The following is a 22,836-nucleotide window of genomic DNA, read 5'->3' as shown; positions in this document are numbered from 1 at the left end:
CTGACAACATGTTTCTACGATTTTCGGCACTGTAGGAATTTTGATATTTTTAAGAGGGCTTTGGAGAATGAGCAGACCTGGATGCTGCAAGTGGTTTATGTGGCGTTATACTACAGATAAGAATAATTAGCAGAGCTGTGAAAGGTAGGATAGGTCTCTTATGTTGCACTTTCAGGTGCAGATGTCAAATATTGAAGATGTCTCACGATTAGAGCACTTTTTTGATCTGTGGCTGTCTAGGAAGGCAGCATTACCCTGTTTGAGATAATTGCATTGTGTACAAAACGTCTACAATGATGCTATTTGGAAGTTTCTCAGTAAGTTTTATACTTACATAGCATCCTTTTTGCATTATTTGTGCCTGCCATGTGGATAGTACGATTATGTCCAGTATGAAATAAATTTGAGTTAAATAGTAAAGTTATATCGAAGCTCAAGAGCTGTAATATCAGGTTTTAGATCTTAAAATTTCTGTGGATCTTTAGTTACCAAACTGTTTCTTTCTGTCACAGGCAAATTTAGCTGACAGAAGTGTTGTATATACTGATGTAGAAAATAAGACTGGGCAAGGGTTTTACGGTAAAATAAGTTGCAACTATGGGAGGATTCGTGTTTGTGAATAACTTCTTACGATAGTATTCAAATTATTAATCCTGGTGCTAGAAGTTAGTCCTCCTCCCCACATCTTTAATCCTGATCATTCCAAATCCATTCAGTCCTTAAGCAGTTATATGAAGGTCAGAAACATGAAGTTAGAGGGTTCTTCAGTATAGAAGAAAAAAAAATTTAGATCTTTTTGACTGGGTGTTCAGATGAAAGAACAGTAGCCAAGATATAAGGTGTATTTATTTATTTATTTACTATATTGATTTCTGTGACATGGAATCTCATCACTAAGACCTAGATCCATTTTTTTTTTTTTTGCTAGAAAAAGCTTTTAAAAATCGTTAAAATATTACTAGCTTAAATGAAAAGTCATGTTGGAGGTCTTACTGCTCCTGTCCCACAGGAAGCTGAGCATCATGTTGCAATAGTCTCTTCTATGTCAATAATTTGTGTAAAGACCCCGACGCAATAGGTTGTGTCCCTTGTGGGTGTGTTGGTGTTGAAGAGAACGCTTTTTGCTTTCTGTACTTACAGTCTACAAAATAATCACAGTCTGCTGTGTGGAAAAGGGACCTGAAGACAGTCTGAAGTGAGCTGCCTGTTAGCTGCTGCAGAGGTCTGCGTGGGTAGCTGCTGCGCTGGAGGAAGGTCAGGCTGCTTTGTCCAGCCGGTACTCTCAGACAGTCACCTCGGTCACCCTGCTCTGCGGGGTCTGTGAGCCGGTGGAGGGCAGATGTTCGTGCTAAACCCTCATCTCAGTACTTCAGATTTCAGACATTTTGCATTTGCATTTTGTAATGCTCTTACCAGAAACGTACTTCTTCACGCATATTTTATGAGCTAGTATTCTATTATTTCCTTTCACAAATAATTCTAGTATAAAGCAATACATCTTTGTTAAAGGTGTAGCTGCTTGTAATGAGGCTAAAACGTTGAATTCTGTGAGCTGCTTTGCGTTTGGATTTTTGGATCTTTCCCCGGTCTTTAGAAATGGAAGCTCTATTTCTCTTTCTGGAAGTGGCGGTGACCATTAAATGGAATTAGCTTTCAACAGACTTTGATTTTAGGTCAGGTTGACTAATGTTAAGAAGATTAAAAGTGTTTTTATTATCCATTCCACTAAAAATGGACACCCACGTTAACACGTACTACTTACATAGTGCCAGCGGGGTTTTATTGTGTCTCTTCCAACCATCTTCAGTACATAGTCCTTATATCGCAGCGTTCAATGTCACATAAAGGAAAAATGGTGATCTTAATTTTCAAAAGCTTCAGAGAGCTTTCCATTTTGAAAAACAGTGCTGGTACTGTATGACTAACTGAGTAGCTGTTAGAGCTGTTACAACAACACTGGTTTACTACATACTTTGTATTTACATGAGATGTACTTTTGGCTCAAGTAATTAATAACGTTCTGTCTCAGCTTCCCTTCTTTATGAACATTAGGGGCTCTGCAGTATACAGATTCTGTGTGGCTTATTTGCAGTTCAGAGATGTTCTATGGATACGAGTTATTTTGAATGGGGAAATATAATTATTCTGGAAATGAGCTGAATGAAAAGTAAATATGCTGCCAAATTAATAATTATTTTAACTGTAGTTGTACGTATTTAACATGAACTGTTGAAGTGACTTCAGGGGAAGATCTTCAGAGCGACTGGATAGCAAAAGACAGAATTTTATGTTTGAAAATTATGAAATGTTGGGCTTCTATTAAGACAACACACTTGAGGCTAGAAAGTCTTTTCCCTGGAGTTGAAGACTCTCGTTATTACTGCTGGGCTGTTATGAAGATCAATAGCCTCTAGTCTGATGACTGAGCATGAGTAGAAGTATTTATTTTGGGATATGTCTATTTTTAACTTGTTTTATGTCTTTTCAATAATATCAGGAAAGTATTGCTTACAACAGCATTTCCTTCCACTTTCAACTGTTGTAGTTGGTTGACCTTTGCCTTGTGTTGTATTGTTGAAACCGTTAACGCTGGCAGAACTGGTGGGGAAGAAGTGATGTGTGAGGATGAAGAATTCTGTGTTGTTAATTTTAACGTGTGTAAGTGACTACACTCAGGATCCACGCACAGCTTGGTGAAATCGTAAGACAACTTACAGAAATTGTGCCATTGCAAAAGAAGTTAATTTTAGACTTGGTTTAAAATTCATGTTGAATCCAAATCCAAGTGGAGTGGTTTTGCTTCATAGGCTTTAATTTTTATTTAAAGACTGAAAAGCTGCGATAGTTTGCTTCAATGCTCTTGTCATCAAAAAAAATAGAGAATCAGCTCACTGGAGACTCAATTATTTTGCAAACTATCTGCAAAGTGCTCAAGGTTTTAGTCAGATACTTTGTTCTATGAACTTTGGCAGTTTAGAACCAAGAAATAGGTGGCTTAGTTTTCTTTTTCAGTTTGAGAATGTTTGGCTGGCCCCTCTTAGTGGCTGAGCGCTGCAGTTATTTAATTGCTGTGGAGAGATGTTTTGGGAGATTGCTTGAAGGAGCTGTACATTTTGCTTTGAAGATAAATAAATTTGCCCGTCTGATAGAGAATTTTAGCCTGTGATCTAAATTAATGATTTATAATTCCAAATAAAAAAAGACTAAGAATACGCACAGATCACTAGAGGTGATAGTGTATAATTCTGTCTACGCTGGGTTTTATTCAAGGAAACAGCCAGAGCTGAGTAAAGGACAAGAGGGGCTTTTGTCCGTGTTGATGTCCTTTCTTGAACAGGACTCTGGTATCTTGAGAAAGCTGCCTGGTAATGTATAGGATTTTCACTGAAGTATGTATATGGCAGAAGTCAATTGTATATGCTGTACTTAATTACAATTTAAGCACAAAGACCTATTGCAATATGAAACTAAAGACTTAATTACATTCAGTATTTTTTTGTGCTTGATTTTTTTTTTTTCTACCTTTGAATTAAAGTAAAAATATTTACTTTTGTTTATAACAGATCACACTTCCTGGTACCACTTGTTGAAACATTACTTTGTTGTTTCAGATAACGTCCCAGAGGAGCTGAAGGACCCGTTTTACATAGATCAATATGAGCAAGAGCACATTAAACCACCCGTCATCAAGCTGCTGCTGTCCAGCGAGCTGTACTGCCGTGTCTGCAGCCTCATTCTGAAGGGGGATCAGGTGGCTGCTCTGCAGGGACACCAGTCAGTGATCCAGGCTCTGTCTCGAAAAGGGATTTACGTCATGGAGGGTGATGATACACCTGTGTCTGAATCTGATCTGGGCTGCGCACCAATCAAAATGGTTAGCTTAATTAAATCCACCTAATGATCTTCTCTTTATTTAACACTATTTAAAATAGTTAATGGAATGAAGAGCTCTTAATTTCTAGGTCACTAACCTCAGGAATTTTTCATTTTAAATACAGTTAGAATATATATATTTTTTCACGTAAAGGATTTTGTTTTTCAATACTCCTTGTTTTCTTCTTTTAGAGTTCTCATATGGCGATGATTGATGCTCTTATGATGGCTTACACTGTAGAAATGATCAGCATTGAAAAGGTGGTTGCTAGCGTCAAGCGTTTCTCTACATTCAGTGCCTCAAAAGAACTGCCCTATGATTTGGAGGATGCGATGGTTTTCTGGATTAACAAGGTAAAATTGACTTTAAGAAAAATGTGCCTGTTTCCTATTGCCACTTTTCAGATTTTTGAAAAGATTCTGATAAGTGTCTTCCTTCTGTCTTTCTTACCTGTGCGTTCCTATCATCTTTTCCACTTCAGGTGAAGAGAACTGCTTTAATTACTTGTTATCTTAAATGTAATGGTACTTTCGTATAACATCCTCCTAATCCAGATAATTATTAGTGGTATTTTATTGCCTTATTACTGCAGCATATTCCAATTTCATCTTCTTGCTTCCTGAGGTTTCCGTATGCGTTGGGAAAGAGTCAGACTAGCAGGGAAATGCAATTTCTGTTTTCTTAGGGATGCTGTAATAAAGCTGGTAAATTTTTCAAGGCAAATTTTAAAATAAAGAAGATAATGAAGAACTAAATTAGGAAAACTGTAGAAATTGGGTTCTTTATTTTCAGAAAAGCTGCTGTGAGAGTTGGGTGGGTTTTTTTTTTTAGGTGAAGCATTGTTTCATGTTAAATAACAGGATAGTCTTAATTCTGACTGGCTTGAATGTGGTTAACAGAAATACCGAAACCTTTCAAAGGGTAGAGGTTAAGTTACTGAAGCCCTTCTGAGTGACAACAGAGTGGTGTTCAAAGGAGAATATCTCCTTTGCAAACTCAGGATTCCCTTGTTGTGATTATAGCTAGTGCTAATAAGATAGTTGTTCTTGAAACACATTATTCTATGAACTTCTTATGTTTGTAGAATGGATTGACCATTAAGAAAGGGGAGGAAGAAGAAAACTCAACTTATAGAAAAAGATGTATTTTAGTATCTTTTCTATGCTATGTCCTTTTAGGTGAACCTTAAAATGAGAGAGATTACAGAGAAAGAGATTAAATTAAAACAGCAACTAATGGAAAGTCCAGGGCACCAAAAGGTAAAACAAATTTGTCTTCAGTTGTGATTTTGTGTATTGCCGATTAATGGATTTAAATATATCTCAGTATTTTCTTTGTCAGAGAAATGTGAGGCATCCTGTCCTCAAAACTCCTGAGATTTTGTGCATGCCATTTGTTTTGTGTCTGTCATCAGTGCCCTTCCTTACCTTTCAAGCCCACTGGTATCTTCTGAATTTCCTTTAAGTTTCATTTGGATTAAAACTACTTTTCTCAACTTAAAATAACTTCTGTCAACTTTACATGGGTAAATATGACTCAACTTTCACAGCACAAAATATATATTATATATTTTGAAAGCTCTTAGGGCATATTAATTTTGCATGGGTTAATTGTCTAATGTGTATTCAGAGGCTTATTCAAGTTCTGTTTAGTAAGTATATTCTTGGCATTCAAATGTTATATGTGTGTGTTTGTAGTTTTTTCCACCTTTTTCCCTTGAAATTAGATCACAATGCACTGCCATTGCAAAATATAGTACACTTTCATTTCTGGAGAATGTAAAATAGATCTTTCTGAGATACAACGTATCTCAGCTATGTGAGCTCCCAATTTATGATTCAGTGAAGCCTTAAGAAAAACTGCTATCTTCTTTCCTCAAATTGGCATTGCTGTGCAAAGGAGATAAGTGTGACATATGAACAAGGCACAATTATTTAACTTTCATGTTAGTGGCAAAAGTTTTTTTACGTGCTTTTTATGTAAAAGAATATCCTTCAACAATAAGGGGCTAAAGAGCTGTTTAGTTTACAAGTTGCTGCGTTGTCTGAAGAATCCCTTTAACTATTTGACACTCTATTGACTTTTATGTCTCATTTAAATATTTTTAAATCTAAATTTCTAGGCTACAGCCCCTCTGAAATATGAAAGTGTTTATTGCTGAAGTGCATTTAACTATTGCTGCTTTTAACTTGCATTGCTGATGTTCCTTTCCTATTCCTACGTTCCTTTCCTTGCTTCCTGAGCAGTCTCCTTCCAAATGGTATTGGAAATTAGTACCTGTAAGTGAACTACTTCTACACCAGTTGTCATCCACAAAATCATGGCTTTTAAAATTTCTTCAGAGTGTCTGCTTCCATTGCAATGCGTCTTAGACAGTCTTTAAAGTAAAACCTGTGTAAGCTTTTGGGTCATCAGGCTTCGTTTTCATAACATCATCTTTGCATACTGTACAGCATACAGCATAATCACTTTACAGCTTTTCAAAATGGTTTCCACAGTGCAGGAGTGAGGGATAAGGAGTAGCAGCAAAAAAAAACCCTAGAGAATTAACAACAGTTCAAATGGTTGTATTTACTATTTTTGTTGTAAGTAGGCCATTGATCACAGCACTAAGGTGATATAAATGCTGGTCGGTTTAAATGGTTGCTTAATCTTTGAATGCACAGTTAAGATGCCCAAATGTTTACAGTAGTTCGTTAAATAACGCTCTTGCACTGCTCGCGCACCTGCTCTTGCACAGGTTTGTAAATCTGTCAAAACCAGAACACTGTTATTCATTGAGATGGGGTTAGAAGATTTGAGAAACCGGTTTGGACTCATTGTGACAGTTGCTGGAATTGTATGCTAAATTAATGAGCCTGAAGCTGGGATAATGGAAGGAAAGGCAGTTTACATACCAGAGTAAAATACCTAAACAATGAAGTGTGACAATGGAATATACATTCCACAGAGAGCTCAGTCCCATTCCTCTGCCTCATAATCCTGCATTTGTTTGAACCAAATGTATGGACCACAGTAAAAACTTTAAATGTCTGAAATAAAGGAAATTTGAGTGGGGGCCTGCAGGCTAATGAAATCTGTGACAGAGCTCTGTCTTCCAGCCTCGTTGAACGACCTGCGCCAGTGTGTAACGAAGTATTGACCTGGTGCTTATCACTTGCATTCTAGCTTGCTTAAAGGTCGCACCTGTATTTGAGGCATATGTTTGATAGCCTTTCGAGGAAGCTGAGTAGGTTTATGTTTTGTTTGAAGAGACAACCTGGTGAGAGTAGAAGGAACTACAGGAATGGAATTGAGGAACTATCATTGAGGAAGTTGGTAATAAAGGAAGGAGTAAATAGAGATTATCTCACTGCTACTCATGTAGCACTTAGATTGTACTGGTTTACTGACAGATTTTGCAGTCTCCATAGTAGTTGTCACACCGTGTCACTTCTGTGTTTTCTTTTGTGATTGTTTTTTGTTGTTTTGTTTTGTTTTTTTTTTTTTAAATATAGACTAATCTCTTTCAGTAGCACCCATTTCTGCACTTTAATGCATACCAATGTCATTAATTGTATGCATTGGGGGGTAACAAGCCACAAACCTCGGCTTAGAATATAAGAAAGAATTCAAAATTTTCAGTAGAAAAGACTTGAATAGTTATCAGAATAATAGTTGAGAAAAAAAATAGTCCATAAAAAAAACCTGCTTGATGATAAATTTGTTTTTTCACCAAAGCTAAAATAAATGAGAAATTCTTACAGATTTTTAGTTCTCAGTGTGGAATGTAGCTGGCTTAAATTCCATTTAAAGCCTATTAGAAAGGAAAGATTTGTATCTTCTTTAAATACAGGAGGAATTAAAGTTTAAAAAGAAGGTTTTGAATTTTGTCTTTAGTGTGCTTAGTGTCGACTAAGTGGATAAATGATGAATCTTTTAAGCTAACCAGTTCACCTTAGTGTACATACTTATTTTATCAGACTTAATGACCACATTTCCAGTGCATAATGGATGTTGCTAATGCATTTGATTTGTTTCTTCTTTGAATAATCACCATCATATATCTCACTATTTCTTTTTGTGTAAGCCTGATCTGATGCATGCCATATCGCACTGCATGCTGGAACCAGTGGAATATGCTCGTGTGGTACAGTATGATTCACATTCCATTGCGTATTTGTGGAGTGCTCCAGGCTGGGGAAAAAATATAATTTGCACCTGGTAAAAGGACAGGAAAAATAGCATTAGCATGTAGAGATAGCTTTTAGTTACTTGCCTTTGCCGAGGAAGCTTAACATAACATGTTTATATTTGTGCCAAATAAATAAATTAACAGGTTCTTTTTACTCTGATTATAAATGATCTTCATTCCTTTGAACAGATTTTTTTTCTCAGCCTGTGCCATCCTAAATTGACACATATGAGTATGTGTGTGTTTGTGTAGAGAGCTTTCCCAGATTGTCTTGGAAAGCATATGATTCCATTGGTAAAATCCAGCTTGCCTCTGACTATTAAATATATTCTCTGTGTATCTGCCTGTTAGGCCAGCACATCAGTCACGACAGTCAGCTGCTAAGTGATATTAGTGCGCTGAAGTGTGAAAGGAATCTGTTCCCAGCACTGAAAGATATTTCTGCTAGGCTCTGTAGCATACTGTTCTTTTGCTTGCCTGCTTACTTTGCTGCTCAGACTTAGATACAGCCTTCTAGGCTAGCTAGCATGTGAATGCTTAGTAAATATCAACACAAAAACTTTTCTTGCAAAAATTGCAAGAAGCAATGCCAAGAGTCGTTCTTTAGCTGACTGGCTTTAGCTACTCTTCAGCTATGCTCCGGATTGCGTGAGGCTGGGGGTTGTTCGCAGATGAGTGTTCTGTTGACCTGTACTGAAATCAAGGAGAGTTGATTGAAAAGGCCCGTTTGCTCCTCTTGCTGACCATTTTTAGAAAAGGCCATGTTTTTTCCTTTTGCACGACATTAGTATTGTATGCTGGCTTGCCAGACGTAGGATGTTCTGAATCTCTCTGAGAGAACTTTGCTGGCTGTGGACATGATGGCAGGTCTGTGGATGTAGGTAATGTACGAGAAATCACTAGCTCATCTGAATTATTTTTTGCTCTGTGTGGTTTTGGTTTTGGATTTTTTCCCCTCAAACTTTCAGTGTTTTCATGTAGTTATCTGTCTCTCTTTCTTTGGATCTGCTGCATTCATGCATCTGTGTGGAAGGATTTTGATTTAAATTGCTTGTAATAAGTTAATATGTCTAGATTAAACTAGGAAATTAGCAGCACAGGGAAGCACCGTATTCTTCAGAATTGGCTTCCATTGAGAGATGAAATTATAACTTTGTAAATTGTTTTTAACTTAGAGCAGAATGCTATAAAGGATCCACTGTAAAGAGTTTTCACAGCTTAACAAAAATTCCTTTTTTTTTTTTTTTTTTCTTCCTTACTTAGCTTCATATGAACACTTGTTTTCTTTTGTTTAGGTGCGTTACCGAAGAGACCATCTTTCAAGCAGGCAGTTACCTTACTTTCCTTTACTTGAAGATTTGATGAAGGATGGTAGTGATGGTGCTGCTCTTTTAGCTGTGATACACTATTATTGTCCAGAACACATGAAACTGGATGGTATGTAATAAAGGTTTCTAAAAAAAAAAAAAAATAGTCTTCAGTCTTTGAACGTTGAACTAGAAATACAGTATCACATAAAAATGCAACACATCTAATAGGTAGTGGACTACCGCAAGTTAGTCAGGTCACATATGGAATCCGCACCCGTGTATTTAAAAAGTAACCTTTTTTTAACTTACTGTATTTAGAAGGCTCTGCTCTGTGTATTACAAGCTACAAAATAATCCTTTCTTTTATAGATCTAGGTAATGTGGCTTTCTTTGTTCAAATAACTGAGCTTGGTTTCAGTAGACCATAAAAGAGGAGTATGTCTGCTACTGTTAGCTGATAATTCTCATGTTATTCAACAGGAGTACATAATTTGGCATTTTAAGATCTAGATTTTAAAATAGTTTCTCCCAGTCTTCAGCAATTGTCAGTCTTCAGCATTACAAACATGAGTTCTCTTTCCCAGAAAATGTTTTTCTTAAAAATTCAATGTCCTTGTTGCATTTAATTCTACAGATCAACATTTTGTATTGATTTTTAAATTCTCAGATATGTGGTACCTTGCAGAGCTCCTGAATGTTTTCAGAAGGAACCAACACTGTGAATCCTAGGAGTAACCTTTTATTGTTTGCAAATCAAGATGTCTGGGTTTAATTGCTTTTGTATTTTGTCATTATGTGTGTTCTCTGTAGCCTGCTTACCTTTTCTGTTGCTGTGATAGACAGAATCCTATATGGATTCCAAAATGAATGCAAAATTGATGTTGTTTTATCTCTGTGTTTTTTCCTCCTTTTCCTATCTCTCTGATATTTAACAGGTAGAGAAATGTCACTGGCAGCCAATAAATATTAAATGATGATGTATAAGTGGTCTGTGAAGTTCCTGTATGTAGTGTTTCTGTTAGTTGTGGATAGAAGGTTAATACATTGGAATAGTGTCGTAACTTCCTCATCTTTCTCACCTTTCTAGATATTTGTTTGAAGGAGGTAACATCAATTGCAGACAGCCTCTATAATATTCAGCTTTTGAGAGAATTCTCAAATGAATATCTAAACAAATGCTTTTACCTCACATTGGAGGACATGTTATATGCTCCTTTGGTTTTAAAGGTAAGAAACATAGTGAAGGATATATTTTTGTATAAAATGTGGGTAAATCAGAAGTGTTTTGTTATGAAGTGTGTTTTTTTTTCTTTTTTTCTATTTTAGCCTAACGTAATGGTGTTCATTGCGGAACTCTTCTGGTGGTTTGAGAATGTCAAACCAGACTTTGTACAACCAAGAGACATTCAGGAAATAAAAGATGGTAAGTTTTTAACTCCTGATAAATGTTAGCATGGTATATAAAAAATACTTATATTAGAATGAAACTGTTGCTCACTGATGTTTCCTTTGGAGTTTTATTTCTACTCCAAGTTTTTGCTTGCTCAGGATCTTTAAAAGCAGTAAGATTGAAAGGAAAGCTAGTCCTAGATTCACTCGAGTTCTGTCCCTAAAACTGTTGATTATTTACTTGTAACTTTCTTTCCGTTAAAGTCATCGAAAGCTACATATTTTAAATAAAGACCAGTACTTAAGGTTTCATTTTAGTGTTGTGTCGTGAAGTTTGCCTTCTAATGTACTGAAATCTGAAAACTCCCTGTTCTGTGTTGTTACTTTAATAGCCAGTATAAGTTGTATTAATGTCATAAATATATGCACAGTTAAAACAGTGTTGCAGCAGAAGAGCAGTCGTCCCCCTGTTCCGATTTCCAATGCGACTAAGCGAAGTTTCATGGCTAGCCCTGCTAGTGCAGGCCCAGCAGACGTGCAGCCCTCGGTTCAGACGGGCCCTGAAGCTTGCAGCAGGTACTACCTGCACCCTGAGGAGCCTGATTATCTGTAAGTCTGTTGTCATGTTGTTTAGACCAATCTTCAGTTTATGCTGCCGTTTGGATGTCCTAGGAATTTCTGCTGCTGAATGTTCTGATTTTGCTACAATCTAACTGCACACAACTCAAATTCACTCAGTCTCTGAAGTGTTCTTAATTCTCAAGTTCAAAGAGACACTTTGCAGTGCTATGTTTGATCTTTGGTTGGCAAATGTCAATAAGCCCCAGCAGTAAATGTCGCCGCTGCATGACAGGAGGAGTTAGTCTAACTTCTATTTGGAAAAAAAAAGGGGAACATGAAAACTGTTGAAGCAGCTCGTCTTTGCTAGCTGTATTCTGTAAATGGTGATATGAGAACCAGCTTAAATAGGATCTAATGTACAAGAAGGTTAATGACAAGTTTTTTCAGCTGACCCAAGTTTGACGACAAGCAATAAGTTTTCAGCCTTTACTTTGTCTGTAATGTGGTTTACACCAGCAACGTTTTAAGTCAGCTCTATTTAGAAACTGAAACGGTTTGATTTCAGGTGGTAGGTTTACTTCTGTATTGTTACATGGGAAAAACTTTTCTTCTCTAAGTAACTTCTAAAATTAATGATGTGTTACTGTGTTTTAAAGAGGATGGGGGTAACTATTACCAGTGTAACTTCACAACTTTGTAACTTCTGTCATTATAGACAAAAATTCTTGTAGTAATGATTTTTTGCTTTTCTGAATTAGTGTCAAAGGAGGAAGCCCTGCCTTTAGCCCTTCCCATCCGCTGCTCCCTTTGAGACAAAAGCAACAAAAATCTTTACAGGGAGAAGACAGCCCTGGTAAGTCTACTTTGAATTTGTATTTCAACTGGCAATGACTATCAATGTCAATACAGTAATGAATAAAAATGTAAGTTCATATACGCGAATGATTTAAAATGGAATTAAACTACAGTCAGCCAAACTACTCAAACTACTTGTCTGAGTAAATAATTTTTGCGTGAAAAGATTTTGAAGATCTTTTGAGGAAGTTACTGGATAGGTTTTTTTATCTCACAAATAAGCTTATTTCTCAGAATCTCAAGTGAAGAAATTAAGAATAATAATGTCAATTCTGTGAAAAGAAAGGAAAAAGTCAGTTGTCAAATGTTCATAAGACTAGCAAAAGTCTTAGGAAGTAAAATTGTCATCCAGAATTACAAACTCGCTTTATTATTGACATAATTTGCCTAAACATTTTTTTTTAATTTACTGAAAACCTAGGTTTTATACTTACACAGAGATGCTCAGAATTTCTTTTATCAGCTAAGGTACCAACTAAACATTCCAACTGCTTGGGCTCTAACGACATGCAAGCACAAGCAGGACTGGTTTTTTTAAATGGTTTCATGTTTGGAAATCCAAAAGTCAGATATGGATATGTGGTCACTTTCCATTGTCCACTTTCTCGGACTTGAACTATCAGTCTGTCCTTGGTTAATACTTGAGCAAATCTATTTTCTACTGCCATCTCTTGGTGAAAAATTTTATTATGTTTGCTGTTAAGTAAAGGAAAAGTGCTGGTTTAGAGACTCATTTCTAAACCATTAACAATTCAAAAAATATTTCAGGTCATCGGCATCGTTCTAATTCTCTGACCCGTGTTGATGGGCAGCCACGAGGTTCAGTTCTTGCATGGCCGGAGAGGAAACCCAGGTAACAGATGCATTTAAATATTAAAGTTCTGTTTAATGAAAGCATACTGCGACAATTTCATTGTAGTAATGTGGTATCACTTCCTTAGAACTAGACTGAGTCTTGCTTAATTTTGTTTTCTTTTAATGTACATTTTCAGAGGTGACTGATTTTAGGATTGCAATTGAAAATACTTTAAACACGATTTTCAGTAAGCACTGTTGAAAATTTAAGTATCTGAAGCTGCTGTGTAGTATTGCTGGTCACTTCTGATACAAGATACTTTTTTTCAAATGGAGCAAAAATTGTAGCTGTCTATGTCATGGTCCTTAGTTCAACAAGCTGTAACTCTTTGTGCTTAAGCATCAGTAGACCGTATCTTATCTTTTCTAGGCCTCTGTCTCAGCCAACACCATTTGCTCTTCATCATTCCGCCAGTAGTGATGTGGACCCTGGGTCTGGTGACAGCATTAGTCTGGCTAGATCAATCAGCAAAGACAGTCTTGCTTCAAATATTGTTAATGTAACTCCAAAAAATCAGCCTCATCCTCCGTTACTGAAAACTAATGGGAAGAGCTTGCTGAACAATGTTGAAATTGAGGATGAAGATGAAGAGCTGATTGCAATAATCAGATCTGAAGAAAGGCCAAACTGTGGTGATCTTGAATTGCAGAATGCGTCAGCCAGGGTGCCCAGTGTAATTGCAACTGCATGGTCTTCAAAAACAAATAGCGAGACTTCCGAAAGCAAACCGGACAGTTTTTACTTGGAGCCTTTAATGCCTGCCATTCTAAAACCAGCAAAGGAAAAGCAGATAATCAATAAAGAGGATGAATGTGGGGAGGGGAAGCAAAGGAGTTTTACTGCAAAGAGACTAAATGAAGGACACTTGCCTTTGATCCGCAAGAAAACGAACAGCACTCATGGTGAGCATGACCTCAATAGGACTTTTACTCCAATTTCTAGTTCTGATTTCACTCCAGTTGCAGGTCCTAGTACTGTAGATTCGGTGGCACTGGTGGAGACAGGTTTAGAACCTTCCAGACCTTTGGCTAGTAGCAGTTTAGATCCTTCTGCTCAGGAGCTATCCGCTGGAGGATTTTTTCTCCATGCTGCTAAATCTGATGATGACATAGCAAGTAAAGTCAACGTAAGTTATGTGAAAAGTCTCAATTCGCATCTTCCGGATACTACGTGGACTATGGTGAGACAGGACTCTGATTCAGATCTCTTAGACATAGAAGACACTGAACAGGATTTGGTAGTCATAGACGACCATCCTATAGTCACTAAATACATTGGTGAGGAAGAATCTGCAAAGTTGCAAGAAGATATGAAGGTAAAAGAACATGAAGATAAGGATGATGCTAGTGGGCGTTCCAGCCCATGTTTGAGTACAATTTCTCAAGTTAGCAGTGTGTCAATGGCTAGTGGCAGTGTCCGAATGACCAATTTCGCAGAACGAAAGCTTCAGAGGCTTAATAGCTATGAAACAAAGTCCAGCACAAGTAGTTCACAAAAGACCACGCCAGATGGATCAGAAAGCTTCCCAGCACCACTGACCACATGGAAACAAAAGCGAGAGCAAAGCCCCAACAGGCAAAATAAAGATAATGTTAATCTTTTAGCTTCTGAATTGGTGCAGCTTCATATGCAGTTGGAAGAGAAACGAAGGGCGATAGAAGCTCAGAAGAAGAAGATGGAAGCCTTATCAGCAAGGCAGCGACTAAAATTGGGCAAGGCAGCTTTCTTGCATGTTGTTAAAAAAGGGAAATCTCCTGATGTTCCACAGCCTCTTAAACCAGAACATTTTGCAAAAGAATATTCTCGGCACAATGGTGAAGACTTAGATGAAGTTTCTTTGGCTTCCAAATCTGAGGAGTTTCTTGTGAAGGAGGAGGAGAGAGAAGAAATGCTTAACGATTCTCAAGAAGTAGCAAAAGTAAAAATGCAAGAAAGCCTAGCTTTTGCTGAGCAACATAAACCAAAAGACACTGCTGCTATACATGATTTGGAAAAAAGTAAAATTATTTCTGTTGCCCTCCTAGAAGACAACGTTACTGAAGTGGATATAAATGAATGTGATCTTTCTATTGAAAAACTAAATGAAACAATCAGTACACTTCAGCAGGCTATATTAAAGATTTCTCAGCAACAGGAACTACTTATGAAATCTCCATCAGTGCCAACACCAGGAACCAGAAGTAACTCTCAGGACCAAAAGGTAAAACCGTCAATTCATTTTGTTGAGCCCTTGTCTCCAACTGGAATGAACAGTCTTCGTAAACCACCTCGATTTGGTCAAGGAAGGAGTCCTCGATCAGGAAGACCAGCTGATTTGAAAGTCACTAAAGACAGACAACAAAACTCAGCACGTGTTAAAACCCCAACACCAAGTCTAGAAACCTTACCACATTTAAGACCGTTCCCATCCAATAGCTTGTCAAAAACACCAACAGAAATCAGCTTGGAAAGTAGTCCTGACCATGGAAACGGTTCTCAAGAAAAGTGTTTCTTTGATACCTATAGACTTCATGATGAGAGTAATCAACGGGCACTTGTTCTCTCCACCTCCAAAGATGCAAATATTATTTCTGAAATGAGCAAAGAGGTGAATAACAGCTTCAAGGAAACAGGGTTGAATTCTTCTGATGGCTCAGGAAAAGAAAATGTTCCAGTGGATGAGCCACTCAGAAGCAAGGCTAATCTCATTGAAGTGGACTTGTCTGACTTAAAAGCTCCGGATGAAGGAGAACTCGAAAACCAGGATAGCTCTACGGATATAATTAGTGAAGGTGATCAGAAGTCTGGTGTGGGATTTTTCTTCAAGGTAAATATATTGCCTTTCTGTATCTGGTTATTGTTACACATTTGCCCAGCGTTAGAACTATTCTTGTCCACTTAATTCTTCAGTCTCCTGATGGAATGCGGTACGTTTTGGTTGCAATATTAGGATTTTTAAAAACTGTTTTGGAAAAGAATTGCTGATGGAGAAAAGAGTTTTTGACTCTTGTATGTCTTTGACTCAGTATGAAATCCTGGTTCTTGTTAACTTTACTAGGAACCAGGATTAATCTTTCTTTTCTTCTCTTTCCCTTGTTTTTTTTTTTTTGTCTGAGAAACAGACACATACAGTCATGTTGTAAAATACGTAGCACAAAAAAAATCACAGAATGCAAGGGAAGAATTTACCATTTTGAAATCCCAGCATTCTGTGAACCTCTATCAACTGAAAGAAACGGTTCTGACAGAAAACAGGTTATCTAGTAAAAGCCTGCTGAACAGGTTTTAAAACTTGTCAGCGAGCTGAGAGTCAGTGAAAAATTAGATACTTTAGTGCACTGTTGGAAGAAGTTACTGTTACAGCCTAGTTGAGCTGGACTGTCTCAGTCTCAGGGAATTTAGCTTCTGGTTTTAGATGGTGTGATTAATGTTGACTGACTCAAAGGTTATTGTTATGCTGGGGTTAATTGTGCTGGCCATCCTAGCCCACGTGGTAGTTGCATTGTACTTCGCAGTTCTAGAAGGTTTTATGATGATTGAGCATACTTAAAACAAATTAGAGTAAGATGAAACCCTCCTTTTTATTTTTTTTTTTCTGCACATGCTTAAGAGAACACTAAAACTGTATCTTACATTTTTTTTAGCAACAAAAAGTTCAATAGAGTTCTGATTTGCACTCGTAATAGCTTGTTTTCCTAGAATCTTCCTGGAATCCTCAGCAATCTTGTGATGTCCAGCTTTATATATTTTCTTCTATTCTTTAAAACTCTTCATCCCTATGAATTTTGCAGGACGAACAGAAAGCAGAGGATGAGCTTGCAAAAAAACGTGCAGCATTCCTTTTGAAACAGCAGCGCAAAGCTGAGGAGGCTCGGATTCGGAAACAGCAGTTGGAGGCCGAAGTTGAACAAAAAAGAGACGAAGCCCGGTAAGAACATGTGGAAAAGAATACTTCTTTTTATCTTTAAGATGAGGAAAATTATTCTATGTTGAATATAACACTGTGTTTGTTTTTCAGTCGCAAAGCTGAGGAGGACCGAATACGGAAAGAAGAAGAGAAGGCTCGAAGAGAACTTATCAAGCAAGAATATCTAAGGAAAAAACAGCAGCAGATTTTGGAGGAGCAAGGGCTTGGAAAGCCCAAATCAAAGCCCAAAAAACCCAGGCCAAAGTCAGTTCATCGTGAAGAATCTTACAGTGATTCAGGGACAAAGTGTTCTTCCACACGTAAGAATTTTTATTTGTTTGCCCTCACTGAGTCGGCAAATCTACGTTAACAAAAGGTGTTTCACATTTTCCGTTTTATTTTGTAGCTGATAATTTGAGCAGCGCTCAGTCTGGTTCCAGTCTGTCTTTGGCCTCAGCAGCGACAACTGAACCTGAAAGTATACACTCTGGTGGCACACCTTCTCAGAGGTAGAGACATAAGCTTCATGTAAATTTATTTTTGAAAATGTTATGAAATAGGTTTGGGATTCAGTGGTGTTTGCTTCAGTTCACTGGCATGGAGGCACAACAGTAATTCATGAACTCGTCTTCCATTTTATGTGGTTGCCAACTCCGATGTTCTGTACAAACTTGCAATTTTGTTTCGTTTTCTCCCAAAGGAATAATAGAATTTTGCTTTGATAATCTAGCAGGGAGAATGCCTGACTGCTTTTGGGGAAGGAAAAAGGACAATAGCCTGTTCCGTTCAGGGCCAGCAACTAGTGAATTTATTTGAGATTGGAGGGGGGGGAAACCCCAAATCTTGGCATGTCTTTTTATTTCCCCCAACAGAGTTGAATCTATGGAGTCCTTACCAATACTGAGCAGAAATCCTAGCAGAAACACAGAAAGAGACTGGGAGAACGCTTCAACAGCATCTTCTATTGCTTCAGTGGCAGAGTACACAGGTGACTTTTGTTTTAGTCTGAGCATTTGTTACGAATAACAGGTCATAAAGCTGTGGTATACTTATGTGACACATTATTTTTGAGAAGTTGTCAAGCGTATTCTGTTTCATATCGCTGAAAGCAAGTTATTGTAGAAAAGTATTTAAAGGTTTAATTCCAGTTTTGATGAATGAAAAACTTAATGTTCATAAATAGTAGAGTAAATAATTTTACTTATTTCTCTTCCTTAGGTCCAAAATTATTTAAGGAACCCAGCAGCAAATCAAACAAGCCCATCATTCACAATGCTATATCTCATTGCTGTCTTGCTGGAAAAGTGAATGAACCACATAAGAACTCGATACTAGAGGTAAACATTAATAATTTAGTAGTTTAATGCACTCACAATAAAATGTATCTGTAACGCTCAGTTCATAGTCCCACTGATGCCTTGTAGTGAATGCCGTTCCCTAAAATGTGCTTGTGTTGAAAATCCTTTACTCCCTTACAGAAAACATGGTCCTGTGTTAAGAGTTCAACTCAAAATTTATAGAAAGGACTGAAAATCATAGTTACTGATCTAGTGTTTCCAAAAACTTTAAATGCTTATTTATATGTGAAAGCGTAAAGCTTTTTGTAATACGAGAATTTTCAGTGTGAACAATCTACGTATATGTTGGTTTATTTCTGATGCAGGAACTGGAAAAATGTGATGCCAACCACTACATCATTCTGTTCCGTGATGCTGGCTGCCAGTTCAGAGCACTTTATTGCTACTATCCTGACACTGAAGAAATCTACAAGCTGACTGGAACAGGGCCAAAGAGCATCACCAAGAAAATGATTGACAAACTTTATAAGTACAGTTCGGACAGAAAACAATTTAATGTGATTCCAGCCAAAACCATGTCCGTCAGCGTGGATGCTCTCACTATTCACAACCACTTGTGGCAAGCCAAGCGACCTGCAGTGCCAAAGAAGACTCAGACTCGTAAATGACACTGAGTTCCCGGGGAGGAGATTGCTGAACGGGATTGCATCGAAAGAAGACATGTTTACCATTTTCCTCCGGTTTGGTATGAAATGTGCAGAACCATAAACGTTTTTTAAGAAGCTTCTAAACAGAAACCGTGGATGCAAGTCATTAAAGAATGAAGGAACATTGCCAGTGTTTTTTATGAATGATAAATCTGCTGTTACACCCAATGCTAACTACTGTGGCTTTCAACTGATGAGGGACTGTGCGCATAGCAAGATCTTTAACAAGTGGATCTTTTACTTGAAGCTTTTCATCGGTACAAATTGGGAATAATTTAGTTCTGTTTCCTCTCCACCTCATTCCCTCCTTTTCCCTGACGTTCTTAAAGTTGGCAAGCTCCGAACTTCAGTAGAAGGATTGAACAGATCTTGGGTGAAGTGTTTTGAGTTTGGTTTGGTTTGGTTTTTTAAACAGTCTTTAGGGAAATCTTCCTTTCAGACTTTTTTGAGGAACTGTTTAATACATCAAATTGTTGTACTGTATCTACTGCCAACCTAAGTCCAGCTCTCAGATTTCTGAAAAAAGCCCCAACTTGCGCTGCTCAGAACAGAGTTTACTTGCAGTATGTGTTTAGGATAAGCATTGCAAGGATTGCAAAAGCCAGTCTTTTTTTTAAAAAAAAAAAAGTTTGCAGATGTAAAGATTTCTGGAATACAATCATGAAGAGGCATACAGGTGCTACTAGCTGGAATATGCCTGACTGAAACTTAAGGCGAGCTGAAAGGAGCACAGTTATTACTGGTTTCAGTTTCAGGTAGTGTCCTAAAGATTTGTTTGCTTTAATAAAGATGGATCCTGGTAGGTATAGAACATTTCCACTCTGAGCACGCTACTCCTGTACGATGGTGCACTTAATGATCACAAATTTTAATGTTTTTATTACATCATGAAATGTAATTCTACTTTCTTTGTCCTGTCTTTATTCTGAATGAGCAGCATGCTCTAAAATGAAGAGTGTGTTATTTTTTTTTATTATTTTGGGTGATATATTAATATATATTGATTTGTTTTTCTCATGTAAAAGCGATTTTTAAACAGAGACATTTGCATTTGTTTCAAAAGCCCAGATAAGTCGAATGGCTTGGATTTCTTTTCATGTTGAAATATTAAATCTTGAGTTATGACCTTAAAAGTCGTTGTGTTTCAGCAGATTAAATTTTTGTCTGTGGTAACAGGGTATATTTGCAGTTCAGTTCCTTTTTTTTTTTTTTTTTTTTTTTTTTTTTTTAATAGTTCCATTTCTCATTTTTGGGCCTGGCTAGATTTCAAAATAGGTTTCTGTAGGTATTGCCTAATTTAATCTGCTAACGTGCGCCTGCTGCATCCAGTTTGACACTACTACCTGAGGGTCATGTAGGCTTATAACTTTGGTTTGCACATGTTTACTTTTATTTGAAGTGTTACTTGAATATATATCTCTTAGTGCAAAAGGCACTACACTATCCTAGAGATGATCTGAGCTCTAAAATACAATACAGTGTAATTATTAAACTTTGAGAATGATGGAAGTTACGACGAGTTGTGTACATAAGGGGAACGTAGGGTACGTAATAAAGTGCTGACTAGCTAGAGCAAAGTGAAGGTCTTCCATTGCGGTCTGTCCGTTTTTTCCCCTTCCAGTACTCCTTGACTAGGCTGCTGCAACTTTGTAAATTATGTTAGATAGTTTGCTGCTTGTAAATAATTAAAGGCTTTATGGTTTCTAAAGTGCTAAGTATTAAACACCGTCATGAGTGTAACTTTTGTTACCATGCTTTTCATGCTTGTGCTTTATTTCTCACTGTTTGATATTATATACCATATTTATTTTATGAAACACTGAAATTTAATAAAAATCATTAACTGATTTCCTTTTTATTTCATGTGTACTTTTGTTGTTGTGACACTTCATCCTCTCAAAGAACTAATATGCTTTAAAGATGTGCCATTCTGTGTTTAGGTGTGCTCTTAGAAAGCCTCACCTGTAAATAACTGTAATAACTTCATGACAAGAGCTTGGTTCTCCTGGCCCTGATTGCAATGTGCAAGAATTTGAGCAAAAGGCTTTCAGAAAGTTGGGAGGTGACTTAACAGTCTCCTTAAGGATTTTTTTAGTCTGCCTTCAGAGTCTTGAATCTGGCTGGTGGGTTTTTTTTGGGCTGTGCATTCAGTTAGTGATGGAATTTTGGAAGCACCAAGAGAATTCCTTTTGTTGGGCTCTTCAGTATTGTTTGTGATTTGTAAACACAAGTTGCCTCTAGAATTTAGAAATAAGCTGGTTGTTTAAGCTTCATAATGAATCCATATTTGTTGCACAGAAGTGAAACTTGCATTCTCAAAAATATAGACTTTTCCAATGCGGAAATAATTTTCTGTGACTGTGCAATAAGTTTTTCAAAGATGATGAATCTTTACTTGTTTGTAAAGATGAAAAAAAACCCCAAACCAAAAAAACCCAACAGTTATTCCAGTGATTTGTACTTTTCTTTATTTCATTCAGGCTGAAATATCGCTGCCCATAGAAAGAACTGGACTAAAAGTTCCTCTGAAAAGTTTCCTCTGAATCTCATTGCACAAGATCAGGTCCCTGTTTTTCCTGCTGTAGCATGGCTTCGTTTGCTACTGGAAGCAATCGGAGGGGACATCCATTTGGAGAGGGAAAGGAGGCTGGAGGTTCTTCATCTGTAGGCAGTGTGTAGTCCCAAGTCCCAAGCTGAAGATCATGAGGAAGTAGAGGAGTAAGTCATTTTCCAAGAGGTTAATTTTTTTCAGTAAGTAAGACTCAAGACTATTAGTTTTTCAGAGCCAGGGCTGTTCCCTCCTAGCCATGTAAAAGCAAGCAGAACTGGCTTTGGCTGAAAAAAACCTTCCAGCTGCTCACAAAGGTTCTCGTGCTTCCTGAGGGTTTGAATAGGAGGAGAGAGTTGACTGTAGAAGGGAAATAAACTCTAACAGCTGTCTAAAAGCAAGTGAATTTTTTTTTTCCACTGAATTTTCTGGAGATGTGCAGAAGCCAAACAATCTAAGCCTTCTGTAGCGCTCCTGGAAACGGACCGCAGCACTTCCGCTGCCTTAGCTTTTGAGCTAGAAAATCCCGTCTAGAGTAGTGTGAAACTAGATCTGTCTTTGACCTCTCTCAATTTCTTACAGTTTCTTACACATATTAAATACAAGAATGTACATCTTTAAAGTGCTTTTAAATGCAGTTTCTTTTTCTCACACTTTCATACATCACTCTGTTGTGTATTTACTCGTGCTGTTTGCATTTGTAGTTAATGTCTTTGTCTCATTTTCATCACGCGCTCTGGCAGAGTAAGAGTTAAAGCAAGAATAATCTGACTTTTGAAAATACTGCCTTGTTTTGAAAACCTCAACACAGTTCAGCACTACATGCTGGGCTGCTAGAACAGTTGAGTCTGGAAAAATAAATAAAAAAAATCTGACTCCTCCTGCTAGACTGGAGAGGTAAGAGCGTAGAAGCTGGTGATCTCTTTGAAGTTTTCACTTACTATGGCCAACGGTTTGGGGCTGTACTATAAAGTAAGAGTAACATGAATGAGTTCTCAGGACTTGAATTTTCCATTCATTTTTATTTTTTTCCCCGCAAGTCTTCAAAAATGATCGCTAGAGGCAGTGTCAGAACACTCGAACCCCCTTAACTTTTTTTTTTTAACACAGCAGTAAACAAGATAGGTCCCCATTGCTCTGAACCATCCTTGGACTTTGGTATCTGTTGTACTTTCTGACAGCAGGATCACCCTGGGGTTTTTCTTCCATTGTGCATTAGTATAGCCAGTCTTTATGGTTGTATGTTAAGCTATTATCCATGCTATGCTTATCCAATTAAATAGCTTTCCGTTAATTAGAAGTTTAAATCGAATTAACTTAATGCAGTTCAATGAGGTGCAGGTAGCAGATTGGTGTGGCTGAGGCTGGCAGTGGTGGG

General features: G+C 37.4%; 1 protein-coding gene across 3 annotated transcripts in view; it reads left to right on the top strand.

Annotated features, from left to right (window-relative positions):
- Nucleotides 1-20,768, top strand: part of CAMSAP1 (calmodulin regulated spectrin associated protein 1) — a 35,870-nt gene extending 15,102 nt beyond the window's left edge. For 2 of the 3 annotated variants that reach the window (XM_086763827.1, XM_086763829.1), the window contains exons 3-19: nt 3,612-3,874; nt 4,066-4,227; nt 5,053-5,133; nt 6,121-6,153; nt 9,344-9,485; nt 10,446-10,585; nt 10,685-10,781; nt 11,179-11,356; nt 12,067-12,161; nt 12,932-13,016; nt 13,389-15,825; nt 16,790-16,926; nt 17,017-17,225; nt 17,312-17,414; nt 17,778-17,893; nt 18,124-18,242; nt 18,569-20,768. In XM_086763827.1, the coding sequence (XP_086619953.1) occupies nt 3,612-3,874; nt 4,066-4,227; nt 5,053-5,133; nt 6,121-6,153; nt 9,344-9,485; nt 10,446-10,585; nt 10,685-10,781; nt 11,179-11,356; nt 12,067-12,161; nt 12,932-13,016; nt 13,389-15,825; nt 16,790-16,926; nt 17,017-17,225; nt 17,312-17,414; nt 17,778-17,893; nt 18,124-18,242; nt 18,569-18,871 (4,700 nt within the window). In that variant the 3' untranslated portion in view covers nt 18,872-20,768. The remainder of the gene's footprint in view (nt 1-3,611; nt 3,875-4,065; nt 4,228-5,052; nt 5,134-6,120; nt 6,154-9,343; nt 9,486-10,445; nt 10,586-10,684; nt 10,782-11,178; nt 11,357-12,066; nt 12,162-12,931; nt 13,017-13,388; nt 15,826-16,789; nt 16,927-17,016; nt 17,226-17,311; nt 17,415-17,777; nt 17,894-18,123; nt 18,243-18,568) is intronic. The other variant, XM_086763828.1, reaches the window with a different exon arrangement.
- Nucleotides 20,769-22,836: the final 2,068 nt, after the last annotated feature.

The sequence above is a fragment of the Chlamydotis macqueenii genome, chromosome 20 (assembly GCF_036417535.1).
Source record: "Chlamydotis macqueenii isolate bChlMac1 chromosome 20, bChlMac1.mat, whole genome shotgun sequence".
NCBI lineage: Eukaryota > Metazoa > Chordata > Aves > Otidiformes > Otididae > Chlamydotis > Chlamydotis macqueenii.
This window is presented reverse-complemented; position numbering and strand designations above follow the sequence as displayed.